Source organism: Acanthopagrus latus, chromosome 24 (assembly GCF_904848185.1).
Source record: "Acanthopagrus latus isolate v.2019 chromosome 24, fAcaLat1.1, whole genome shotgun sequence".
In the NCBI taxonomy this organism is placed as follows: domain Eukaryota; kingdom Metazoa; phylum Chordata; class Actinopteri; order Spariformes; family Sparidae; genus Acanthopagrus; species Acanthopagrus latus.
The window spans coordinates 14716712-14734168 of NC_051062.1; the positions used below are offsets into that span (position 1 = coordinate 14716712).

The following is a 17457-nucleotide window of genomic DNA, read 5'->3' on the forward strand; positions in this document are numbered from 1 at the left end:
CTGTTCAATAGACGATGTTTGACGCGCGGCTCGTGGACGTCGTATCGCGAGACTGTCAGTTAGAACAGGTGCATTGTGGGAGTCAGTCTCTGACGCTGTCTGCTGTTTGTTTCTGGACATTTAACGCCTCTTTTCTTGTATATCAGAGCTAAAATGCGTCACCAGGTCGACATTAAATAAGTTATTAAATCAGAAGAATAGTTTTGTAGCTGCGGTCGTGTGGACGGACTGTGAAATGGAGGCTGGTGAAGGTAAAAGACGACTTTATCGAGCTAACTTAGCTAGAAGAGACCAGCTAATGATGCAGGTACAGTTAGCTTTAGCAGCTAACGCTCATAAACAAACATGTTTAATGTTAAATGTTTGTAAAGTCGTAGATGTTCATGAAGAAATGATCTAATGAAGGACGTGTTTTTAAGACAGGTGGTTGTAAGTGCATACAACGTGACATGATGGACAGTTAACAACATTCTCATGTAAAGCTGATTTAAACTGCGATTAGTTGAATTGAATTGAATTTGTTTATTGTCATTGAAACAAGTACAACGACATTAAGTGCAGTCATTTCAGTGCAAATAGAACTTGATGAATACATTAAAAAAAAAAAGTAGAAACAACATAAAAAACACGTAAGAACACGTCCAGTTGATTACTACTTGAGTTCATGTCAAAGTGTTCGATCAATAAGAAAACAATTCAGTTTTATAACATCATATTGGCATTATTGTGTCTGATATTGGATTTACAAAGAGCAGGAAGGATGATTTATACTGAACAGTTTCCATTGTTACAAAACAAATGTAAAGAATTATGAATGTAACTATTTCACAGCCAGATTGTTTGTCAGATGAAGTGATTTATCTGCAGCCCTGCTGCCTTCATCCTGTCAGTATTTAAGTATGTTTATGTGAACTTGTCCTGAGATGATTCGGCTATATTTCCTAAAAACTCTGATCTTCTCCCGTCTGCCAGGTGTCAGCGGCTCCACGCCCACAGAGGAGATGAACGGAGCTGGAAACTTGATGGATTTCCTGGACGAGCCGTTTCCTGACGTGGGCACGTATGAAGACTTCCACACCATCGACTGGCTGAGGGAGAAATCCAGAGACACAGACCGCCACCGCAAGGTGAGACCAAGGCTTCTTATTCACCTGGTGTTTCCCTGCAACGTATTAAAGGTTTGAAGAAGAAATTCAAATATTTATAATGATAAGGAAGGAAGATAAGGCCCCAGAACACTGTTCGATGTTAGAAAGGTGGCAGGGTCCGCCACATTAACAACATAAACAAAGTATAACTGAATAAATTGCTTTGTCCTTTAAGGTCAGTTTGTTTATTCAGTCATAGATACAAAGACGGTTGGATTATTTAGTTCGTAAAGGATATTTCTGATGAAGATTTACCACAAAACTGCAGCGTGCACCTTCAATTTTGTGGCAGACACAGTCAGATAAAACACAAGAATAATAAAGTAACCGGTGGAGCAGAATGTTGGCTCGTACTTGCTGTATCCAGCATAACATCTGGATGCTGAAAAGGAGAAAATCTTGGTGTTCCTATTTAATATTTATCCAGAAGATCTGCTGTTTCTCAAACAGCTTCTGCCTCTGCATATTGTCAGCGACGTGAAACTGTCTCATCACGTTTGAAAAGAGTTTTATCCCTGATTTTAGCCTTCGATTAGCTAATCAATGTGACCGTGTCCACCAGATCACCAGTAAGAGCAAAGAGTCCATCTGGGAGCTGATCAAGAGCCTGCTGGACGCCTGGTCGGGATGGGTGGTGATGCTGCTCATCGGACTGCTCTCAGGTCAGTCAGGAGGGTCGACGCTCTGAAGAGATTCATGTGCAATACGTGTTTATTGTTCTGTATCATTCACATGCTGCTGCTACAGGAGGCTTCTTATTCACTTAGTCACGTTGAGCCGATTAATCATGAGGAAAACTGGCGTCTTAATTGATACTGCAGAATATTTTTCTCCCACATTCGTTCGTCTCCAAACTTACAAAGTTGTTTATCATTCTCATCTTTGCCCAAACCTACAGGACACCTGATTTAATATAAAGTTTGTGTTCTCCTTTTAATCTGTCCCAACAAACCGGTTCTGCACCGGTCTCAGAGTTGGGACAGAACCTTCTGGTTCATCACTCTCCACCATGAGCAGGAAACATTGGTGCTTATAGAGTCTCTGCTTGTTGAGCTCTTCAGTTATATTCCACAGATTCTCACTATGATATCTGACCTCCTGAAACAGTCAACCTGTGCTGTAAACTGATTTATTTTCTCATCACAGGTGGATGAAAATGTCTCTGTAGTTTAAGACCAGTGTGAAACAGTCTTGTTCTGGCTCGGGACTCTGTCATGGCTGACTGACGCGTCCTGTTGTCTGCAGGTACGCTGGCCGGAGTGATCGACCTGGCCGTGGACTGGATGACGGACCTGAAGGAAGGCGTGTGTCTGTCGGCCTTCTGGTACAGCCACGAGCAGTGCTGCTGGACGTCTAATGAGACGACCTTCGACGACCGAGACAAGTGTCCACAGTGGCAGAAGTGGGCGGAGCTGATGACCGGCCACGCCGAGGTCAGAGCGCTTCCAACCAGTATTTTCATAGTCGAGAATCTTCTTTGTTAAATGATCAGTTGTTTTCGTAAAATGTCAGAAAATGTTGAAAACCAATCAGAGATGATGTCCTGAAGTGTCTCGTTTGACTCGTCACCATCAGTTTACAGTTTTCACTTTTCCGTATGTGACTTCCTTCCTTCAGGGAGGCGGAGCGTACGTGTTGAACTACTTCCTGTACGTCCTGTGGGCTCTGCTGTTTTCCTTCCTGGCGGTGTCGCTGGTCCGAGTGTTCGCTCCGTACGCCTGCGGCTCAGGAATCCCAGAGGTGACACCAGCACCAGGCAGATGAGGTTTTGGGCTGTTTAGCTTCCTGCAGCTTGTCTTTTTAAAACACTGTGGTTTGTTTTGTGCAGATTAAAACCATCCTCAGCGGCTTCATCATCCGGGGCTACCTGGGGAAATGGACCCTGCTGATCAAGACGGTGACTCTGGTCCTGGCGGTGTCATCGGGTCTCAGTCTGGGGAAGGAGGGCCCTCTGGTCCACGTGGCCTGCTGCTGCGGAAACCTCTTCTGCAGCCTCTTCTCCAAGTACAGCAAGAACGAGGGCAAGCGGCGAGAGGTACGCTGCTGAAGAGTCGTTTCCAGCAGAGTTCAAACCAGAGAAATTCACGAGCTTCCCATAGATAAAATATCACACTGTGACTGATTCTGTCTCTGACTCGCAGGTGTTATCAGCGGCAGCAGCAGCCGGAGTGTCGGTGGCCTTTGGAGCGCCAATCGGAGGAGTTCTGTTCAGCCTGGAAGAGGTTTGTTAAAAACAGAGCTTCTTCGGTCCGACTGTCGTCTGGACGCAGCTCGTCTGTGCAGCGTTCTTCTTCTGTTAAAGTCACACATCCAGATCTGTAGTCCAGTGACAGGAAATGAAATGCAGTGAGTCACAGCGGGAGGCTGCAGTTCTGTAAGGAGAGAAAACATTCTCCTGTAAGCTCTATCACACACAGTAAAGCACAAGCTTTAAGGATGCTGTTGATTAAAAAGTAGACACATTAGAGAGTTTTGTGGTGCAGGAGCTCTCGTAGACGCTGTGATTCTCTCGTCCTGTTTCTTTTCTCAGTGGAGCTGCTTTGCTTTGATTTGTTTCTCCTGCAGCTGCTCCTGATGTGTCTCCTAACGATCTTTGTCTCTCCTGCAGGTCAGTTATTATTTCCCCCTGAAGACTTTGTGGCGTTCCTTCTTCGCTGCCCTCGTCGCCGCCTTCACGCTGCGCTCCATCAACCCGTTTGGCAACAGCCGCCTGGTGCTGTTCTACGTGGAGTACCACACGCCGTGGTACATGGCCGAGCTCGTCCCGTTCATCCTGCTCGGCGTGTTCGGCGGTCTCTGGGGGACTCTGTTCATCCGGGCCAACATCGCCTGGTGCCGGCGGAGGAAGACCACCCAGCTGGGGAAGTACCCGGTCTTGGAGGTCATCGCTGTGACGGGCATCACCGCCGTGCTGGCGTATCCCAACCCGTACACCCGCCGCAGCACCAGCGAGCTCATCTCCGAGCTCTTCAACGACTGCGGCGCTCTGGAGTCGTCGCAGCTCTGCGATTATATCAACAATCCCAACATGAGTCGGCCGGTGGACGACATCCCCGACCGACCGGCGGGGCCCGGAGTCTACAACGCCCTGTGGCAGCTCGCCCTCGCTCTCGTCTTCAAGATCGTCATCACCATCTTCACCTTCGGCATGAAGGTCAGTACGACGGAGAGGAAGAGGAATCAACTTTATGACCTTGTTCTTTTGTCAGAATAATTGAGCGACTGGTTCTCTGTCTCCTGCAGATCCCATCAGGTCTCTTCATCCCTAGCATGGCGGTCGGCGCCATCGCAGGACGGATCGTCGGGATCGCCGTGGAGCAGATGGCGTACCACCACCACGACTGGATCATCTTCAAGAACTGGTGCCGGCCCGGCGCTGACTGCGTGACGCCCGGACTGTACGCCATGGTGGGAGCCGCCGCCTGTCTGGGTGAGTCGACGCGGTGCTGCATCGAGTTCACATGAAGACGACTGATCAGAACGTGTCGGTCTGATGGCAGCTGACCGTCGTTAACTCGCTCCTGTAATAAACCAGTTGTGATTGGCTCCCCTCAGGCGGCGTGACGAGGATGACCGTCTCCCTGGTGGTCATCATGTTCGAGCTCACCGGCGGTCTGGAGTACATCGTCCCCCTGATGGCCGCCGCCGTCACCAGCAAGTGGGTGGCGGACGCCTTCGGGAAGGAGGGCATCTACGAGTCGCACATCCAGCTCAACGGTTACCCGTACCTGGACGTCAGGGACGAGTTCACCCACCGCACCCTGGCCACCGATGTGATGCGGCCCCGCCGGAACGACCCGTCTCTGGCCGTCCTCACCCAGGACTCCACCACAGTGGAGGACGTGGAGACGCTCATCAAAGACACCGACTACAACGGCTTCCCGGTGGTCGTGTCCAGAGAGTCGGAGAGACTCATCGGCTTCGTTCAGCGCCGGGACCTCACGCTCGCCATCAGTGAGTCTGTTCAACCAGTCCTGGGCTGCGTTTCCTAAAAGTCTGCTGATGTTTTAACGTCTCTGTCTGTCTGCAGAAAACGCCCGTCAGAAGCAGGACGGCGTGGTCAGCAGCTCGGTGGTCTACTTCACCGAGGACGCGCCGCAGCTGCCGGCCAGCAACCCGCAGCCGCTGAAGCTGCGCCGCATCCTGAACCTCAGCCCCTTCACTGTCACCGACCACACGCCCATGGAGACGGTGGTGGACATCTTCCGCAAGCTCGGCCTCCGCCAGTGTCTCGTCACCAGGAGCGGGTAAGAACCGGCCCGCTGCTGCAGAACACGTTCATGTCTTCAGTTTCTCCTGACCCTCAAGAAAAGTTCAGAAAATATCAAAACCAACGACTCAAGAAACCAAAAATCAAAAGCTTTATTATTATTTAATAAAAGGTGTCGCAGGCGGTGTTATTGTTGCTGTTTGATTATTGAATGACTTAAATGATTTGTTGGTCATCAGCGTCATCTGGTGGCCAAATAATATTATTGTTCTGTAAAAAAGATTGAGAGACTGTCGATCAAATTATTTAATTATCAGAGATGTAACAACATCATAACAGATCAGAGATTATTGTCTGTGATGTTTATACATCTTGAAAGTCTTTGAAATAATTAAACTTAAATTTTAACCATTATTCTTCGAGGATGAGAGGAATATTCCTGAATTCGATATATATACTTTTAGTATTTCATCTTGGACCAAATACAAAATGAAATGATCGCGTAAGAATTAGTAAGAATTAAATAACTGTGATCAAAACACAAATAAACAAAGTGACAATTCTGTAAACTGTTTTTCCAGCGCTGGATTTATAGATATAATATCTCTTTGTGTCCTGAAAGAAAATCAAAATAGAATTTGTCTCATGAAGGTCATTTTTTTGCTGCACTTTCTACTTTCACACGTGCACTTCTGAAGACATCGCAGGACGTTGTGTACTGACAGGACTGTTAAATCTGACAGAAGAAGCGACTGTTGCAGTGAAAGTTTATCTCCCTCTGTGTTTGTGTTCAGGCGTCTCCTGGGCATCATCACCAAGAAGGACGTCCTGCGTCACATGGCTCAGATGATGAACCAGGATCCAGAGTCCATCATGTTCAATTAGAGAGAAGAGCTTTACCTCCCGACGGTGTAAATAGGTCCCGACCGAGTCCTCCATCCTCCTGACAGGCCAGTCCCACCCTGTAGTGTCCGCCGCAGCACAGCCAACGCTTCGGCTGAAAAGTAAAGAGCCGATCAGGCGTCTTTTTCTACACCATCATCAACTGAAATCACGTAGAGTTTAATGTTCAGAGTGCCAAACTCTGGTTCTGTAGAGTCCACAGCAGCAGGCGTTCATTAGTGCTGCTCGCTCAGATAAAAACATTTAAAAGTCTCACTGAAGGAAGCGCGGAGTGTAAAGATGTGGTCGCGTGTGTCGCCGGAGTCACGGACCTGGAAAGTCTTGAAATTTGTTAATGACGTCAGGAGTTCACTCGACCTGATGAGAGACGACTCGCGGCTCACACGATGACCTGTTGTTCTTAATCCTCACAGGAAGTCGGTTAAAAAAAGGTGTGTTTGAAAATACTGTTCAACTCAAACAACTAATGATTAGAGTGGAAAATGTTCCTCCCAACATCGAGTTAGATGTTTAATAAAATCTTTATATTTTAGAGGCTGAAAACAGACTCGACTCAGTGGACTCGTCATCATATTTATACACTGTTTAAACTTTAACACAGCTTAAAAAAACAACTCATTAGAGTTGAAAACAGATCCGGGTGAAAAAGACTCCGGCAGAGTTTAAACCTACAAACTTAAATGTAAAAGTTCATAAAACTCAGATTAAAACAGAATCCAGACTAAAGTTTCCAGCAGTAGCACTGAAAACATTCAACATTTAGAAGCATAAAACAATCTTTTTGTTTTTATCCTACCTGTATGACTGAGATGTTTTATGGTTGCTATGAGACACTTCACAGATTAAGTGATTTTCTTCTTTATTTCAAAGGAAAACTGACAGAATGAAGAAGCCGTTCTTAGATTCCTTGTGGTGAATCAAATGACACTAATACATCCTGGAATAACTTCACATTTTGTTTGGAAACTATTTATTGCTTCAGATTAACGACACATCTTCTTTTTGTGGCACTTGAATCCAAAATAATTCAGGAAATCAAATATCGGACCGCAGCTTCTCGATTTACAATGAGATTTATAAAAGTTATGCCGTTTAGTTGCAGCGGCTCCAAAACATGATCCAAACAGTTTCAAACACACCTTTTGATAAAGTCTAACAGCAGCCGGTCTGAAGAACCGAACTGAACTCTGCTCTGGAGTTTATCGGACTCTTCGGTTCTGTGTGCTGCTGCTTTGTGTTGGTACTGGAGCGTCATCGATGCTGTGAAGAAATGGGACCATTGAATCCTGAATTAAACTGTAACACTGATTTTATTTAAAGATTTTGGGACTGCAGCACTTTGTGTTTAAGCTAACAGTTGTTTTTTGTTTTGTCATGTGTTGCTGCCATATTTATATGAATTCTGCCTGTTGAAGTTCGTTTTTAAGCATCAGTGTGTCTCCATGTTACTTTGAGCTGAAGGCACAAACTGTCTGAAACACTCCATGTTGTTTTTACTGAAGCTGAGGGCGTTCTTGTCAGAGCCGCGTTTGATTTCTGCTATCTTCATTTAATCGTGTCAAAAAGGTTTCAAAGAGCCTTAAAATGTGTGCGACCACAGAGAAGTTGGAGCGGAAACCGAATGAAACGCGAGTCTGAACTACAGTCCATCAGGACGACTGTGGCACAGCCTGTCGAAACATTCAGCCTGGACTTTCTTCTTCTTCTCAAGTTTAACATCACGAAGTTAAAGCCAGTGAGGAAGGTTGCGGTTCTGTTCTGGGTCCATTCAGTAGTGAAAACAAACAAATGGACACAATAACAATCAAAGCCTCGTTAAGAAGTGAAGGATTTGAGTTCTGCATCACGTTTGATCGGCAGCACAACGTCGCACTTTGTTGAGATGGACAGAAAGTTAACGGAGAAGAGAAAAGTTTAAAAAACAAGCGTGAAGTCGACATGTTTGTCACCTTTTTCACATTTGCAGCTGGTTCTAAGCTCCTGTTACATGAACTGGACTCGATATATGAAGCTAAATATTCGTTGTGACGAGTCCAGCAGCGGCAGAACGAACATAAATGAAGGAAAACGATTTAAGAAGAAGTCGGAAATGTGTCATAAGTGTTTCTACATGCAGGTCTGGAATATTATTTATTATTTCCAGCGCTTAAAAATATCAAGATTGCACAAAACAATAGTTTTTGCGTCCTCGACTGCACATTCATGTGTTTTTATTTTTCTCGTGTCGTGTTTTTTTGTTGTTGTAGTGTAAAATAACCTCGATCGTCAGAGCTGCTAACAGTTCAGTAAAACCTGGAAACTTGGAGGGATTTAAGTTTTGTCGATGAAGAAACACTCCATGTTGTGATCAACCTTCTGTTTTTAAACGCCAAGAGAATGTATTAAAAAATAACTGTCTTGTAAATATTGAAGATTTATTGTGAGCATTTTTTTTTATTTAATTCTGTCTGAAACACACTAATGTTTGAGCCCTGGTTGTTTTTTATTTTCAGCTCTAAATATTTATCAGATGCATCACTGGTACAGAAAACAGATACTTGCACTTTTGTTTTTTGAATTTGTAAATGACGTGAATGCAGAATAAAGCTGTCAGTTCACCTGCAGATGGTGAAGAAAACACACGCTTCTGTTTTAATGTGCTCACAGTTCACAACGTTCACTGGAAACAAAAAGTTCTGACTTCAGAAGATGAATCACAATGTTTGTCGGCTTTATTGCTGCACATGATCAATATCACAGTTTGTTTGTGGAGATATCTGGGTATCGATGTTCTGACAATACTGCAGGGATGAGTTCTGGTTCTGAACACGAGGAGATGTTGGATAATGTGGCACCAGCGCTAAAACAAACTAGTTCTGCTCGACATCTTTAGAACTCAACAAACGTTAAAAGCCTGTGAAGCGATTCAGTCCTACACACATTTCAAACGTATCTATCTCAGAGTGTCGGTCAGCTGCTCTTCGTCCTCCTCATGTCTTGCTCGTCTCCTCCTCCTCCTTGGCGGCTCTCTCCATGTCGGAGTAATACTGCAGGGCCCGGCGCACCGGCTCCAGAATATGTTGCTGCACAACAACGTGACAGCAGAACTTTAGGCCTTTAAAACTCTCGCTCAGCGTCAGATTTGCTTCTAAGTGTGATAAGTTTACCTCCAGGCAGGGGAAGAGCTTGGTGAGCTCGCTGAAGAGCGGCAGGAGGACGAACCGGATGAAGTTGGTCTGAGAAGACGGTTTGGACACTTTGTCCCGGTCCATGAAGGGAGCCACCGGGAGACCTTTGAGTTTCTCTGTGTCGCTCTGCCAACAGAACAAGAAGGAAAGGCTGACACTCGTATGAAGAGTCGGACTCATATTTTAATATAAAGACCACGCAGCTGTTTCCTGTCGCGTCCTGCGTGTCGATCACCTGGTTGAAGAACTCCTGCAGCAGACAGTCCAGCCACGGCTCGGCCACCTCCATCGGCCTCGCCTCGTTGGAGATGTCGCTCACCTTCACCATGATCTTCATCAGCTGGGAACAGAAAGAGTCACCGGTGAGACGATTTTCTTCTCTGTCACATGATGTTCTCTATCATACATGCTTTTATTTCTAGCTGTCAGGTTGATTATCAGGGTTATAGAGTCTTATTCTATTGTGCTGTTATTTCATTTTAGACTTCTAACTTCCTGATTTTTGTTTTACGTGAAGACAAAAGCTGAAAGTCTAAAATGAATCTGCCGTGTTCTTCTTCACCACTTCCTTGTGGTCCTTGTTGGTGAAGTCGAAAACCGGCTGCATGACTTTGAACTTGTTGAGGATCTCGTTGTGTCTCGCCATGTCGGTGGCCAGAATGCACCTGAAGACGGAAACATTCATTGAGCGGTGAAAAGAAAAAGAAACGTCTTCAACATGGACGACGAGAACGAGGATCTGAGCTGAAGTCTCACTTGATCATCCCTCCTCGGATCTGCTTGTACTGCTCAGACGTCAGGTTCTTCAGGATGTTGCACTCGGGCTGAGAAGAGAAAGACGTGGTTCAACATTTTAAACAAAAGAGTCTGATGGTGTTTGATTATCTGCAGGGTGAAATGTTCGATGAGCATTTTATTGTATTTGCTTCAAATGATTTGTTTTAGGTGTAAACAAGAGAATAATAGTAAAAAACTGAACATTTTCTCTCTAACGTTGATGCGTTTTATATGTTTAATGATTTATGTTTCTAATCAAAAGCAGCTTTATTTTCATCTGTGTGTTTGCACACCGACTGCTCCACAAACTGAAGGTCCGGACGATTTACTTCATTTACCTCTGATACGAATTTAGATTAATTCAAAACTCCTGATGGATTGAAATGAACATGTTTAATGTTGGTTAATGGAAGTTAAATTACATCAGTTTTCATTTGAAACAACTTTTATCTTTCAGGTCTCATCAAAATGATATTTACTGTTTTTTTAAATTCATGAAAATGATTTTAGATTTCGTTCAGTTTGTCGTTTGGTTCATTCATTTCAACACTTTTTCCATCAACTTTATTACGATCTTTGGTTCCTCCTCTGTTTTTTAAATATTTATCTAACTGTCACATTTGGGATTTTTTAATTTCTCGAGCATCGTTAATCATTAAATTCATCGTGTTTTTGTTTTTACCTTGGACAGGATGCCGAACGCCACCGCACAGTGGTGATTCTCCAGAGGGGAAATGTCGTTGTAGCGAAGAGCCAAGTCGGTCCGAGCGTTGATCTGTGTGAGATTTAAAAAGGACACACAGTTCAGGAATAAACAAATCACCTGGATTATGAGCCGAACAGACGGGATGGTGGCGGAGCGGCGACCTGGTAGACGTTGTTGTAGCCGGGGTGGTCGAGGTCGTGGCAGAGTGCCGACGTCAACATGATCAACACGTCGATTCTTGATAATTTACTCCTGAGGTCTGTGAGCCAGATCAGCCCGTACATCTGCACAAAGCACCAGAACACATCTGAGTTAAGTTCATCTGCACCGAGCGTGGCAGGATTGGACCTGACACAAAACTAGATGATATTTCAAAATGAATATTTTATTTAAACCACAATACACTTGGTTACGTTACTGACTCCTTCCGGCTGTTCGTACCATCTGAGTGACGCAGAAGCAGTGCCTGAAGTTGTGGAAGGGGATGCTGTTGTAGTGGCAGTAGACCTCAAACAGGAAGTTCTGCAGGACTTCCAGCTCGATGTGGAACGCTGACAGGAAGTCCAGGTCGGTGAACATCACCTGGAGCAGCACCAGCATCTCCGCCTCCTCCCACTGCCTGGTAACGACACCAGACACAGACACAAGACTCGATAACGTCAAAATCAGACTCACTAGAATCTCATTGTACCTCAGAAAGAATGGAAAGGTAAACTCATGGTAAATGATAAGGAGAGTTAGAGTTAAACTTAATTTAAAAGGAACGGAGCTTCAGTCCATCACAGATTATGATTCTGTCAGTGTGAGTCGATAAAGAATCTCATAATCCACCAGATTCAAATTGTTCGTACTCACCAGTTGTTAAAAATTGGAGTTTTCAGGTGTTCTCGCACTTCTTCTGTCACCTGCAGTGAGCTACGGCAACACACAGAGGACAATAATGTGCTTTACACTTCGTCATCTTTGAGTTCTTATTCTCAAACTCCTTTTTTGATTCTTAGATTAAAGTCACAATTCTGAGAACAAAGTTTTCCCCCCACGACTTAAACAGAAAAGAAGAGTGTAGTATGATGAAACGCTGCCGGCGACGTCACCTCATGTAGAAGAACTTCCTGCGGACCTGCTGGCGCTCCTCCTGCACGCTCAGCTGAGGACTTCCGGGTTTCGGGGGGATCTTGGAGGGCTGCTGCTCGCTGCCGTCCTTGAACAGACCCATCCAGCTCAGGTGCACCACACTCTGACAGGAGAGAGAGGGACACTTTGACCAAGCTGACTCTGTTCTGGATAGTTTGGACCAGGTCTTGTGTTTTATTGGTCCCAGGGTGGAAGTGGACCAGGTGCTGCTGTGCGGTTTTGGAGGACCTACACTGTGAATATTTCATGTATCTCACTCTAGCTCTTCTCTAAAACACCTGGAAAGGTATTTGGGCGTTCATTAATACAAATGTTTTTTATACAGATGTCAGCTCCAGCAGCTTTTATCCACCAGAACAAACCTCCAGCTTCCTCTTGAAGGACTCCACCTGGCTCTTCAGCTCACAGATGATGTCGGGAGTCTTCCCCACGTCTTCCATCACTTTGCTCTCCAGGTGCTGCAGCCTGAGGACGGAGACGGGACACAGCAGTGAGTCCTTCAGACGCTTTACAAACATCACCTTTACAGGACGCACTCACCTGCTCTCCATGTTGTCCAGCTCTGTCGGCATCCCCACACCTGCACATGGACAAACACACAACCAGGATTTACCATCTTTCAGGATCTGAGGTTTCCAAATCGTTTGTGACGCAGCGTTTCTTTCCACAGTGAACTCTGCAGCCCTCACTCTTTAGATCCGACGCCACCACCTCCAGCCGGTAGTACGAGTCCTGGCTGTTGGCCTCCAGCTGGGGGGAGATGTTCAGCACGCCACCGTTGGTGTTGTACATCTTCAGGATGTGGTGAGGCCCAACCTCCGCCGCCGCCCGGAACAGATCTGTCAGCCGGAGAGTTCAGGACACGTCAGGACCGAGAGACAAGAAATTCAATCCTGAGAGCATCGAGACACAGTTCAGATCAGAGCTGCAACTCCAGCTGGTTGAATCTGAATGTTTCCTGTTTTCTTTCCTCCTTCATGACAGGAAAGTAAAAATCCTGTCATGTCAAGTAAAGGTCATGTCACCATGATGTTCTGTACATGTGTGGCTCTGTAGGGGGCGCTGGTGAGAACAGAATGATGTCATGAACTGGGTCAGATGTTTCTACACTGACATCCTTAAATCAAACCGTCTCTTTACTGTCGCCTCTAAAGATCGAGGGCGTCGTCATCACTGTCTCAACACGTCAACAAAGTCCTGAAACCTGAGCAGCTGTCAGAACCACATGGAGCTCGGTCTCATCCACAGAACCTGCAGAACATTCATGAGCGTGAAATGATCCGATCTCACAGCAGTGACGCCTTCAGGTGTGACAGGATGAAACAAACATCAGTCGTCATGTAGTTTAAATCACTCACATCTGATGACGTCTTTAAAACGAGCGCTGGTCCGTCTTACCTTTGACATCAGCAGCGGAGCAGTCGGGTCCGAACTCGGCCTGCTCCAGCCGCCCGTTCACCATGAAATGAATGATTTTTGTTGTCATCCCAGAGCCCGGTGGGTCATGACCCGCTCCACAAAGAATACTGAGACCTCTTGACTCGGACTCCTTCAGCCTGTGGAGGACCAGCTGCAGCTGACAGACGGCCCTCCCCTTCTCTCATCCGACCATGACACAAGAGAACCTCAACAGTCAACACACACAGAGTTCAAAGATCACAAATACAAACAGATTTTAAACTTTTTTATTATTTTTTTTCACAGATTTCAGTAAAACTGAGCCTGAACTGAGAGAACGCTGCCGCTCCTCGTCAGACTATAGACACTCTGTGATGTTGAACACACAATAAATCCTGTAAAATACCAAAAATCCTCTTCTGGCTCCAAAGAAACAAGATGGCGACGGCTGTGAGGACAAACGCAGTCGTTCACAAACCAACGAGTGGCGTCACAACAACAAACAGAAGAAACTCCAGCAGCTGCGAATTCATGTTGTTAACAGTTTCTCCTTTACATGCAAACTAAAAGCCACAGCAGCCTGTTTCTCCTCTTTTCTGTTACTGTAATATATATTCATTGTTATTGTTTTTATGTATGTATGTGACTTTCATGAATCCTGTCTGTTTTTTGTTTTTGTTTTTTTTTTTCATTTTTCTTGGACAAAATATCAGAGTGAAATCTAAAATATGGTTTTATTTGGGTTTTAGTTATTTCTCAAATGTCAAGATTTAGATTTTCTCCAATAAAAAACAGAAACGATGAGTCTCGTTCAATGTGACGTCTGAATAACAGTCTTTGACATTTTTTCTGAATTTTAACATGTTTTCTGAAATTGTCAGTGAAATTGTGTTCCGGACGACCTCGACTGTCACTGTGTGACATTTTGAGTTATTTTTTTAAACAGTTTTGGTTAAAATTAAAGGAAAAATCAGCTCAAATGACAAAATCCTTATATTTCACTGTCATATTTTTTTATTCTCCAGAGCTTTTCTGAATTTTTTTGTGGAAGCCTTTTTAAGGGTGACTTTGGCTGTAAACGTGTGAAATTTGTATTTATTTTACTTGACAGTTTGGGGGAAATTAAAGGAAAAGTTAGCTCAAATGACACCTGTCACAATCTCCTAACATTTGACCTGTTTTTTCCTTCTTTTGAATGTTTTTGCTTTATTTTTTTATTGAATCTTTTTAAAGGTGACTCGGACTATAATCATAGTAAATCTTGAGTTATTTCACTGGACAGTTTTTGAGTAAATTAAAGGAACATTCAGCTCTAATGATCCTTCTCTGCAGCAGGGGGGGTGCAGTTCTCAGCTCGGCCGCCAGGTGTCGTCGTTCTGCGGCTCCCCTCGCTGCGGACTGTACGGCGGCCGCTGTGGGACACGTTGTGATTTTCTCCCGTTAATCATCATTTTGTCCTCTTTAATCCCGCTGAATAAGTCGCGAGCCGGCGGCGGACGGTTTCTGACGGTAAGATGACGTCAGGCTCAACCGACAGGAGTTAAACTGCCGCGAGGCGACGAGCTCGCGCCGCGCGGGGATGTGAAGTAACGGTCCTTCGTGGCCGGAGGCAGCAGCGCCACTTTTTTCTCTGGGAACCGTTCAGTTCATCCGGTGAGCGGATCTATAACCGGTCACTGATCGATAACTCATCAGTTAACCCCGCTGTGAACAGGTGAGTGACGTCAGAGCTGTCACCGTGGCTGTGGGGAACTTGCCGAGCTAACTAAGTTAGCCCGCTGAGCTCGCGCTGAATCAACTGTGTTTTGCTAGTAGCGAGCTAGTGTGCTAGCTGCGAAGCTAACGGCTACATGAACTGTTTTGACATTTAGTTTAGCGTTAAGTCACTTAACGGCCGGTTAGCTCCACTTAAGGCAGCATTAGCATGTTTAATTCAGCTCGTATTAAACACACAGTTGTAAAATGGCCGCTCGCTGCTCGTGTTAATGTGCTGCTTTGAAACTTCGCCTGTTTTCTTCATAAATGTCGCTGCAGGAGAATGAAGTGCTGCGTTCACTGCAGCCCTCCACCGCAGGACATCACGGTGCTCTCCCCGGCTCACTCAGCACCGTCAGCCGCTTCTTAGACACCGCGTCTGATAAAACCAGGTCAGCCTGACAGGAAGGCCAGCTGGAAGTCTGACTGAGCTTCCTGCAGCCATGGAGGAGGAGGTGGTGGGCATGGAGTACGTGCTGGAGCAGGTGATGCAGAAGGACCTGGGGAGGAGGCTCCAGGTGGGCCCGGAGGTCATAGAGCTCATCCTGGACGAGGACAAGTCCCCCGAGTTGGAGCAGGACCAGAGCCTGCTGGACAGGACGGTGGATGCAGTGGCCAGCTCCTGGGTCAACTCCAGCAACTTCAAGGTGAGACATGTCCAGGTCGGCTGGACAGGGAGATGTCCCACAGACACGCCCACTGAGCAGAGACAAACATGACGTTTTGTTGACAGAAGCTCTGGAAGACAATATAGAGATTAACAGTCAACAGCTGGGACAAACACAAGGAAACATCACAGAAATTAACCCGATAAAACAGACAGAGTCACAGAAAAAGAGACAGAAGTCATGAAAAAATAGAGACAGAAGTCATCAGTCTGTGAACGTCAGCCGACCTGATGGAGGCTGGATTATCAGAACATGGTTGTAATAAAGCTGATCCATCCTGTAGCTCCTGCTGTAGCTCCTGCCCTCTCATCTGGAGGTTGTGGGGCTGATGCAGGGAGTAAAAATACTGCTGTGTACATATTTATACACAGGTTATTACACACAAACACACTGTTTTTGTAGGGATGCACGATACATCAGAACAGCTGCTAAATGGAGCTTGTGTTGAGATTGTTTCCTTGAAGACTGAACTTTAAATCTCATTCTTTATTTGGGGAAGAATTGGTGAAGCCGAGCTTAAATCGGCAGATTTTTGAATGGAGTTTGGTGTGAGGGAGCAGACGAGACTGAGTGGAGCTCGTCCAAACGTCACACAGCTGTACACACACGCAAACACACACACACTGACACATCCAATCATGAGGCTGCTTCCTGCTGCCCTGGAAACGCAGCGTCCTCTGTTCTGGTTGGTATCTGTGGCTCTGTAATGGGGACGAGGCTCCCAGGCGAGCGTGGCGGTGGCGACTCTGAGCTTAATTTACCAGCACCATTAGCCCAGTTTCTGTCCCAGCAGAGGGGAGGCGGGTGTGGAGATGAGTCTGTGTGAGTGGCTGGTGGTAGTGAAACCCTCCAGACGTGTGGACAGCTGCCTCGTTAAGACTCTCTGTAATTGATTGAGGAGGAGTGAGCGGTCGAGACAGGCTGCTGATCAATACAGGCTGGTGGTAAAAGTCAGCAGTTACATCAAGAGGTTTCTAATGAACACATTAAGGAAGGTAATGACTTAGAGTTATTGACCGTGAAACAATGAATCAACAAACATAAAATGGACGTCCTGTTGAAGCCAGTGTGATTACAGATCAAATGTCAGATTGGATCGTTGATAAAAACATAGAAATTCAAGCTAAGGTGACAGATCTTCACTGGTTCAGGAGGTTTGATGCTCTTCTTTGTCTTAAATGTCAGTGAAATAAATGTTTTGGGATGTATCAGTCATCTGCAGGTGAACAACAGGGTCCAGGGTGCGATCAGATGTTTATTATAGTTGGAATCATGTAAATGTGGTGCAACACGTGCTGCAGGATGTACTGGGTGTGGTTCTGTTGTGTGTCCAGCAGAGGGCAGCAGAGAAAATCTGGTTTGTTTCCGTTTTTCCGTGTTATTTTCTCTTTTTATCAAAGAGAAGTTCCAAAAATTGCACCAGGGTCTGAGCTCGGAGCTCAGGTGGTGCGTATGTGTTGATTCTGGTGTCAGCAGGGAGACTCTCACTAGACGTTCATTGAGCTTCCCAAACCACCCCAAGACAAGGAAAGTTGAACCAGGAAGTGATGGAGGCCGATAGTAGAGCCTGGACAGCCTCTTCAGTCAGGGT

At 45.7% G+C, this 17457-nt stretch overlaps 3 protein-coding genes and 1 non-coding gene across 16 annotated transcripts in view; 2 read left to right on the top strand and 2 right to left on the bottom strand.

The window, feature by feature from the left end:
• The first annotated feature begins 78 nt into the window (after window positions 1–78).
• LOC119015221 (H(+)/Cl(-) exchange transporter 4) lies at window positions 79–8672 on the top strand. The gene is made up of 12 exons (XM_037091033.1): window positions 79–251; window positions 973–1127; window positions 1711–1810; window positions 2394–2581; window positions 2766–2888; window positions 2977–3183; window positions 3290–3370; window positions 3757–4302; window positions 4392–4578; window positions 4704–5102; window positions 5179–5395; window positions 6153–8672. Exons 1-12 carry the CDS (start codon window positions 236–238, stop codon window positions 6241–6243), a joined length of 2310 nt encoding a protein of 769 aa, XP_036946928.1. The 5' UTR covers window positions 79–235; the 3' UTR covers window positions 6244–8672.
• Window positions 8673–8940: 268 nt separating this feature from the next.
• LOC119015242 (high affinity cGMP-specific 3',5'-cyclic phosphodiesterase 9A-like) lies at window positions 8941–14665 on the bottom strand. The gene is made up of 14 exons (XM_037091075.1): window positions 13444–14665; window positions 12735–12884; window positions 12586–12625; window positions 12408–12510; window positions 12006–12148; window positions 11767–11826; window positions 11353–11530; window positions 11073–11195; window positions 10888–10980; window positions 10185–10252; window positions 9991–10093; window positions 9664–9768; window positions 9408–9554; window positions 8941–9323 (listed from the first exon to the last, which is right to left on the bottom strand). Exons 1-14 carry the CDS (start codon window positions 13529–13531, stop codon window positions 9231–9233), a joined length of 1494 nt encoding a protein of 497 aa, XP_036946970.1. The 5' UTR covers window positions 13532–14665; the 3' UTR covers window positions 8941–9230.
• Window positions 14666–14871: 206 nt separating this feature from the next.
• LOC119015189 (CLIP-associating protein 1-B-like) overlaps window positions 14872–17457 on the top strand; it is a 34253-nt gene continuing 31667 nt past the window's right edge. For 3 of the 13 annotated variants that reach the window (XR_005073215.1, XM_037090951.1, XM_037090952.1), the window contains exons 1-2: window positions 14872–15157; window positions 15478–15845. Coding sequence is in view for 12 of the 13 variants with exons in the window: in XM_037090951.1 (XP_036946846.1) it covers window positions 15642–15845 (204 nt within the window). In the remaining variant the exon portion in view is untranslated. The remainder of the gene's footprint in view (window positions 15158–15477; window positions 15846–17457) is intronic. The other 10 variants (XM_037090953.1, XM_037090954.1, XM_037090958.1 and 7 more) reach the window with 6 other exon arrangements.
• Window positions 17270–17399, bottom strand: LOC119015759. Its single transcript, XR_005073506.1, has one exon. It is a non-coding gene; the product is annotated as a U4atac minor spliceosomal RNA (small nuclear RNA).

Bases quoted from the DNA above. Each gene is read 5' to 3' on its own strand.
- LOC119015221 (XM_037091033.1), top strand. The intron at 1,128-1,710 runs GTGAGACCAAGG...CGTGTCCACCAG, and splicing joins ACACAGACCGCCACCGCAAG to ATCACCAGTAAGAGCAAAGA. The intron at 3,371-3,756 runs GTTTGTTAAAAA...TCTCTCCTGCAG, and splicing joins TTCTGTTCAGCCTGGAAGAG to GTCAGTTATTATTTCCCCCT.
- LOC119015242 (XM_037091075.1), bottom strand. From the start codon at position 13,531: ATGACAACAAAAATCATTCATTTCATGGTGAACGGGCGGCTGGAGCAG. The intron at 11,196-11,352 runs GTACGAACAGCC...TGCTTTGTGCAG, and splicing joins GCTTCTGCGTCACTCAGATG to ATGTACGGGCTGATCTGGCT. The intron at 9,555-9,663 runs GTGATCGACACG...TTCTGTTGGCAG, and splicing joins TGCAGGAGTTCTTCAACCAG to AGCGACACAGAGAAACTCAA.